Below are 8492 nucleotides of genomic sequence, written 5' to 3' on the forward strand. Positions count from 1 at the left end.
CAACATAAGATCCCAAAGTTACAGAAGTAAGGCCTGGACCAGAAGTGGGATGGGCGGAGGCACAGTGCCCAGTAGCAACAAACTTCGAGACAGGTCTATTGTCCGCAGATTTGGCAAGCAAAAAATTAGCATGCTTTTCTTACAGTACTTTGTGCAGCAACCTTCTTTGGACATCTGTAACCCTGACCTTGTGCATAGCAGTAAAGTTTTAAACTTATGATCTATTTACAAAAAAAGTCTTTATTTTAAATTTGCTCTGAGGTAAAACTGAGCTAATTGTGTGCAGTCAGTCTGAGCAAAAAGAAACACAGCAAGTTTTTAAGTGTAAGACAACATATCTAGTTATGAATCATGTCCTAGTAAATTTTGTATATATGGAAATTATACCAGAAAATGAAAGTCATCTTCCTGACTACCTGCAGCTATATGTGCTCATTAGGTTGAGAAGTAATCATGAGATTACATATACATATCACATGAGATTACACACTTCAATGCAGGTATTAGGGATATGCCACGCTGCTTTAGTAAAAGTGAGCAACAATTTCCAGAGATGATGGTCCTGCAGGCCTTGCCTGGACAGGATTAACCTCCATCAGAGAATCACTCCTCTGGCGGTTGACATCTGAATTACCAATTGTCATATGCTATATATTTCCACTGCGTCTAACAGGGGATACAGGTAAGTAAGGAAGCAGTATGAAGTACAGGGAGGACTGACAAAATGAATAACTTTTTCCATCATATTCATTCATGGGATACTTCAGAATCATTGACTGTTAATTAAAATTATGTAATATCAAATAATACATTAGCAAGGTATTTACACAAGCAATCTTGCTGTTTCTAAAGAGGAATAAAAATGAGAGGAGGCAGTGCTTTCACTGGCCATGAAGGGAGAAGATGGAAGTTAATAGTAGATTATTTACTATACACAGAAGGAAAAAACATGGGCAAGCTATGAGGATCAGCATCCCACAGAGCCAAGAGGAATTACCACAGTAACTAGATGACTTGACAAGTGCACTAAAACCGAACACAATCATTGCTGTGGTTCTCAAAAGGCATCGTTGGTTCAGGGAAACAAAGAGATATGGACTCAATAAACTGATGAAAGCATTTTCTTTTTCTCAAGAATGTTAAACAATTGAGACTTCCAGAACAAATACAAAAATATGTAAGAACGTTTAAAGAAACGTGTTATTAAGGACAGGAAAGTGACTCTAGATGTCCCACTCAAGGTACACATGGCTCTGGCAAGTCTTTCCCTAGTCACTCTTCCTTACGGAAAACCATAATATTGCATTCCAAAAGCTAGCCACCAAGGTCTATTCCTTTACTTGACCACTTCCTTCTCCTGAGGCTGACTAACAAGATCCAACTATCAAAGTATTGAAATCCAAAAATCAAAAGCCCCCATTTCAGCTAACCTAATTAACCTGTCTAGTCTAAATTAAAGATTTTTTTTTCAAAATTAAAGATTTTATCCTAACACAGGGTTTCCCCATTACCTTTATAAACTGCCATTCAATTCACCTACAGGCCATGTTGATCACCTGTCTATCCAGAGGCAGTACTTTGTCCTTTCAAAGCAAATATCCCTTCCTCCGTTCTTGTTCTTTCCCCTCTCCTCTCTCATCCTCTATCTCTTGCCTTTCTTTGTCTCTTCTACTTTGGCCTTTGTCACTCTGGGACAAATAAATTTAACTTATGTCAAGAATGTTGTCTTGTGGTATCCTGTGGAGATACAAGTCCTTTCAGACTGAGTGTTCTGGAGACCATCCCTACCCATTGGATTCCAGTGAATGTTTTGTTATTCCAAGAAGATACACAAGGCTGCTCTGGCTTTCTATATACTTTTATAAAATCATGTTTTTCTTTCTGCACACTTATTGCTTGGCTATAGGGTCTTGGGATCAAATATGTGGTTACCTACTTATGATTGTTTTATATTTGAGAATTATTCTCAGGAACTAACTTGATTAAAATCTACTTAACAGTCTCTATAATATTTGAGAGGGATTGTTGCATAAATGGATAGCTTATGTGGAACTATATTAATTGTTAGAACTCAAAGTACATTGAAGAGCAGTTGGCTTACATACGATGACACAGACTAAGAATCCATGCACTCAAGGAAATGGGGTGGAATATGTTGTGCAACACTTTTCTCAAACATTGAAACATTCCACCTTGCAGGGACACTCCTTACACAGGGAGATAAATGAAGCACAGATAATAAAAACCCAGAGAGAAAAATAGGGGTTCAGCTTGAAGACGTGAAAATCTAAGCAGCCAGCCACAGCCTCTTACCTCGACTTCAATCTGAAATGGCCTTCCTGCCTTCAGGAAACCTCAGTGTGAGAGTGTGTCTGAGAGCTGATTCTTCCCATTTTGCGATCCTCTCTAGTTCTTGGATTAAAGACATGCACCATTGGGATTAAAGGCTTGCACCACTGGGGTTAAAGGCATGCACCACTGGGATTAAAGACATGCACCACTCGGTTTCAATGGCAACTGGTGTGGCTACTGGGATTAAAGGTGTGTGTTACCACTGCCTGGCTATAAGGCTGAGCAGTGTGGCTGTTTTCCTCTCCTGATCCCCAGGCAAGCTTTATTTCTTAAAATGTGATTGAAATGCCACTACAGATAAACAGCTCAAAATACCTTCAGGAAGGTCCTGAAACTGACCGGATTCCCCAGACTCCTCCTTGCCAGAGTAAGCAATGAGAGCTGAGAGAGAATCCCTCAAACAAGCAAGTTCCAACAAACAATGGCAAAACTCAGAACACAAAATAAATAAAACCAACAAATGAACAAATAAAAGCAGTGCTGCGAAAGACACTGAGACCAGCTGCTAAGATTCTTGCGAGGAGACCAGATGCCTGGATGAGATAGAATCTTGGAAGTGTTTTAGAACAAATGAAACACCTGAAAATTACATTCTCCAAACCTGTAGAGCTGTCTGCAAGCTGTTCAGTGTGCTCCAAGTTCCAGATTTGTGACTTGCCACCTGTGCTGGGGGTGGGGATGCATTGGTGATGCAGCTCTCTTGGAGTCATTTCTGCTCCTGTACATAGCCTCTCACCCATACTGCTGTAAGCAACCCCCAAAAATTCATTGGTTTACCACTTTGGACTTTGTTGGCATGGGATCCTGATCTAGGGAGAACAGATATGTTTGCTGTGTTTTGTCACACAATAAGATCATGTGTTTGAGGCCAAGGCTATATTGTGAGATGCTTTCTTAGGAAGATATATATGACTCCTCTGTCTCTCTCTCTCTCTCTCTCTCTGTCTCTCTCTGTCTCTCTCTGTGTCTCTCTGTCTCTCTCTCTGTCTCTCTGTCTCTCTCTGTCTCTCTCTGTCTCTCTCTCTCTCTCTCTCTCTCTCTCTCTCTCTCTCTGTGTGTGTGTGTGTGTGTGTGTGTGTGTGTGTGTGTTAGTTCCATTAGAAATATAAAAGTGTCTGTTAAAGGTCACAAAAAGCGATTGTAAATAGTTATTCAAGTAAACAGTTATTCAATAAATAAAGCCTAAGCGTTGATAAACATTTTTTTCTGAACCTTAAACCTATTGAGAAGGGGGAAAGGTGTTCAAATGACAATGGTCCCTTTATTTAACAATCTCCATGAAAAGGTGATGGCAGAGCAGCTGCACTGCAGACACATTGGCCTGCATTGCTATAAATTCCTGAATGTAAGAAGTGTCTAAATTACAGTGTCACCATTTACTCATGGGAAAGGGGAAACAAGAAGGTCTTATGTTGAGTATGTTTTAACTATGAACCACTTGATTGTGTCACGTAAAGCAAAATCCTTGACTACTGGGACATGAGCAAAGAAATGCTTTGACTTCAGTGTTTCACATTTACAAAGTCATGGCAGTGACAGTTGAGCCTCTGGCCTGTCTCCCCTTTTTCTTTTTCCTTTCTAAAGAGGTTTTAAATACCCTTTACAATAATAATGTATCAGTATTTGTAAAAGTGCATTTAGGATTTGTTCACTGGTATAAACATCGTCTTTGTTTACACAGACAGAATAATGAAGCCCAAATAAATGCAGTAACCCACGGAAGGAGAAATGGTTGAAAGTAAGATGTTACTTCAAGGTCTTTTTTGCTAACTGCATGCTTTCCTAAATTGCCTTCAACTTCAAAGCTATACAGAATAAAGAGTTCTTACTTGGGAAAATGTAACTGTCTATAAAAAATACTTTCAATCTCTATATATGTGCTTTATACTTGTGTCCTCATCCCACCAGAATCATTCCCTTTATTGCTTCCTATTCTCAGCCCCAAGACAGTCCTCCTACAGTGGGATGTCTGTCACCATTTCCCCATATGCCTGCAATTAGAATGCATATTAAATTTACAGCCAAATCAATCTAGAGACACTGAAACCACTAGCATCTTTAGCACTTGTCTGTCTTAAAGCAAGTAAAAATTGAAAGATAAATTTCCTAAAGAAAAATGACAGTGTAGTAGCTTTTCATAATTAATATTAGAAATAATATGTAGAGAATTTGAGGGATTTTATATTTTATGAATAAATATATATTGCAATCAAATTTTATTTATTAACAAACATATAGAATACCAAAATATTTACATATGATATTTAATGTCATAAATGATATATTTAATATATTGTTATAATATTTAAAGTACTTTGGCATATATATCTAAAATAAAATATTTATTCCAGGAGTAACTGATATACAATGCCAGTTAGGTCTGAGGTATTAACCTATGAGCAATGAAAAAGACTTTAAACATATATTTCTTATGCTATGAAATGAATAAACCATGTAGATTATGAAACAGATTTGTAATGTGGTTTGAATGAGAATGGCGTCTATAGTCTCATATGTTTGAATTTTTGTCCCCAGTTCATGGAACTATTTTGCAAGGATTATGTGGTTTAACCTAATTGGAAGAGATATGTCACTGTCCTGACCTTTGGTATTTCAGCAGATGCTACTTATACCCAGTGTGTCTCTCTCTTCTGCTTCGGTATCAAGATGTGAGCTTTCAGCTGTTTCGGCTGCCATGCCTGTGTTATTCAATCATGTACACTAATTCTCTAAAACTGTCAATCCTATTAAACATTTTTTTTTCATAAATTGCATTGGTTGCAGTGTTTTGTCATAGTAATATATAAAGAATTAAACAGAAGCTAAAATAGAATTGAGAGATAAAACATCTGCTAAACTTCTATGGAACAGTAGGTCTTCAAATACTCTTAAAATAGGAATTGTACATATTTTATAGAATCTGATAGAATTTCATGACATCTTATTGGTTTTTATATAGCAGAGTAAGAATATCATATCTGTTATAATTGGGTTCTCTATTATTATGCATATATTGTAAATAGATGATTCTAACTTTAATTGTCCAGACTAATATTAAATTAGAGGCTAGTTTTCTGTGCCAAAAAGCCGAATGGCACCAGATGGCTGAGGAAGTGTTATTCAATATGACTAGCAATAATTAAATTAGCAAAGGAGTTAATGAGCACTAGACAAACAAAGACATGACGTACAGGTTTTGAATTCAAAGTATTGATATTCTGTTGCTTGGGGTGGGGAGAGTATCATGAGAAAGCATATACTATAATAATAATGCAATTTAGCAACATTTATTAAATCCCCATTAAAGACTAGACGAGGAGAAATGGATGGGAATCTAGTAACGGCTATGCCCACAGAAACGCAAAAAAAAATTGACTTATAGTTTCCTAGCTTGATTTTCTGTTACTTTATTTTTATGTGGTTGTATTTACAACCTAAGTTTCCTAGTTCAATATATAATATATGAAATTTACCTTTACACTGCAGTCACGCATTCATTCCGAGCTGGATTGTCTGCTACTTCCTGCCTTTGTCTAAGTTTGCTAGGTTTGTTGTTTGTATTCTCACTCCATTTAGTTATTTTACTTTTTATGTCATTTTTATTCCGTTTATCACATATTTAACAGGACATTATTCAAATGTCCCAAAAATACACCAAAGTTCTAAAACGAATGGAAATTTGTTTCCTCCAAATAGTTTTTTTTTCCCCCTTGGGTGAAAACTTAGGGTAGTTTCACCAAACATCCGTCTTGTCAATCTTATACTGCAATACAATAGCTTTTGTATATACATATATATACATATATACATATATATACATATACATATATACATATATATGTATATATGTATATATATATATATATATATATATATCAGCTTGCCTGACTTGTTTTTGAAAATTGTGTTCACATGTAACTTAAGAAAAATAAAAGAATAATTTAGGGAAATACATTTTCTTTTAAGCAAGCTATATAATTGCCCTTGGGACAATCATATTATCTATGTGTATCGCATTTTGTAAAAGATTAAACATGCCTTTTGTATGTCTTTGCTGTAGTAAACATTAACGCTAACTTACATACAGATGGTTATTTAAAGAAATGCATTAAAAATGATTTATATAAAAATTTACATTAAGTAGCTTCTGAAATTGTGAGATCAAAAATTGATGCTTATAATGAGTTCTGACAATATTATTATAATTACAATAATTACTATAATTATTCTTAAGTTTATTCACTTATTTTACATCCACACCTCAGTTTTCCCTCCTTCAACCTCTCCCATTCCCTCCTGCACTCTCCCCCCATCCACTCCTCTGTTTCTGTTCAGAGAGGGGCAGGCCTTCCCTTGGGTGTCAACAAATCATGGCATATCAAGTTGAAGTATGACTAAGCTCCTCCCTTTTATTAAGGCTGGGCAAGACAAGCCACCTGATCAGGGACATGCCCTGTTCTCACCACTAGGTGTCTCACAAGTAAATCAAGCTACACAACTGCCACACATTTGGAGAAAACCTAGGTAGGTCCCATGCAGTCTCCCTCACTGCTGGTTCAGAGACTAGGAGCTCCTGTGAGCCCATGTTAGTAGTTTCCGTAGGTTTCCTTGTGATGACCTGGATCACCCTGGGTCATACAGTCCTTCCTCTCTCTTTCAACAGAATTCCCTGAACTCCGCCCAGTACTCGAATGTGGAGCTCTGCATCTGTTTCCATCAGTCAGTGGATGAAGGATCTCTGATAGCTATCAGGGTAGTTACCAATCTAATTACAGGGGATGGTTTCTTCAGGCTATCTATCCACTTTGAAGATGATACATGCATCTCTGAGTTTCTCAAAGTACAATTTGTGTTGCATGAATACAAAGGAGTTGGAAATGTTTAGACTAACAAATTTACAGTCACTGGAATCATGATGACCCTCAATATTCTTTTGTTAGACATGTAAGTCAAGACTATAAGCATTTACCTTTTCAACACAGATTTGCTTACCTTGCCTACATATTGATAATCAGATCCTGTATATTCTTCCAGTAAGAAGAACTGGTTCCACATCCAGCCACGTTTTTGGCGGTGAAGGATTTTACCATCACTTCTTGGGACGCGGGCTTCTGCAATCATTTGCTGAAGCCCAGGAGTCCTTCTGAACATTAATTCTGGAGAACAGAAGTGGGGTAGGCATGCCCAGAGAACAAAAAGTCTCAAGAACTGATAGATCGTCATAGTTCACTTCTTGAAAAATTCCAGTGTAGACGATGAAAAAGTAGTCCTGTTTATGGCATCAGATCTCACTGGGTCTTAGCTGGCCTCCAACATTTCAATAACGCTGTGGATGTATTTCCAAGAGCTTCAAGCAAACAAACATTAAAAATAGTTAGTAGAAAACAAATTGATCTTTTTTATTATAATTTTAACAGAAAAATGATCTAGTATAAGTGCAAAATTTAATATTCTTTTTCATTTAAAATAATGATCAGTTTTAGGAAGCATTATTTGTCTTATAGAAAATTAAAAACTTAAAAAAAGTGATAACTAATTTCCTTTAAATACACTGTTAAAAGACCATCCATATTGGCGCACGCCTTTAATCCCAGCACTCGGGAGGCAGAGACAGGAAGATCTCTGAGTTCGAGGACAGCCTGGTCTACAAGAGCTAGTTCCAGGACAGGCTCTAGAAACTACAGGGAAACCCTGTCTCAGAAAAACCAAAAAAAAAAAAAAAAAAAAAAAAAAAAAAAAAAAAAAAAAAAAGACCATCCACGACTCTTTTCTGATGACACTGTTTTAAGACTTATAATTTCTAAGTGAAGTAGAAGACCCCACTTTGCATGTCAAATTTTCAAGAATTTAGCAGACAATTAAACTTTGAAAGGTTTTATTCAAATAAGATATAAGAATTATGAGGAACGTAAAAGGCAACACTACTTAAGCACTTTCTAAGTAATAACATTTTTGTTGAAATTTGATCATAGATTACAGAATGATTAAAAAACAGGCAGAAACAAACATATGAAAAAGTCTTCTGCTGAAAGGCTCTTCCTTTCTACTGAGTTCATCCAAAGGCTCGCTAGGATTTCCTTAAGTATAAAAGGCACTACTCCAGTGAACTGGTTTGTAATACACTTAGCAATAGTAAGCAG

The 8492-nt window shown here is 36.6% G+C and overlaps 1 protein-coding gene across 3 annotated transcripts in view; it reads right to left on the reverse strand.

Annotated features, from left to right (window-relative positions):
* LOC119809712 (cadherin-10) overlaps positions 1–7575 on the reverse strand; it is a 115772-nt gene extending 108197 nt beyond the window's left edge. For all 3 annotated transcript variants that reach the window (XM_038322760.1, XM_038322758.1, XM_038322757.1), the window contains exon 1: positions 7345–7575. In XM_038322760.1, coding sequence (XP_038178688.1) covers positions 7345–7575 — 231 coding nt within the window. The remainder of the gene's footprint in view (positions 1–7344) is intronic.
* Between the last annotated feature and the right edge of the window lie 917 nt (positions 7576–8492).

This window comes from Arvicola amphibius, chromosome 3 (assembly GCF_903992535.2).
Source record: "Arvicola amphibius chromosome 3, mArvAmp1.2, whole genome shotgun sequence".
In the NCBI taxonomy this organism is placed as follows: Eukaryota; Metazoa; Chordata; class Mammalia; order Rodentia; family Cricetidae; genus Arvicola; species Arvicola amphibius.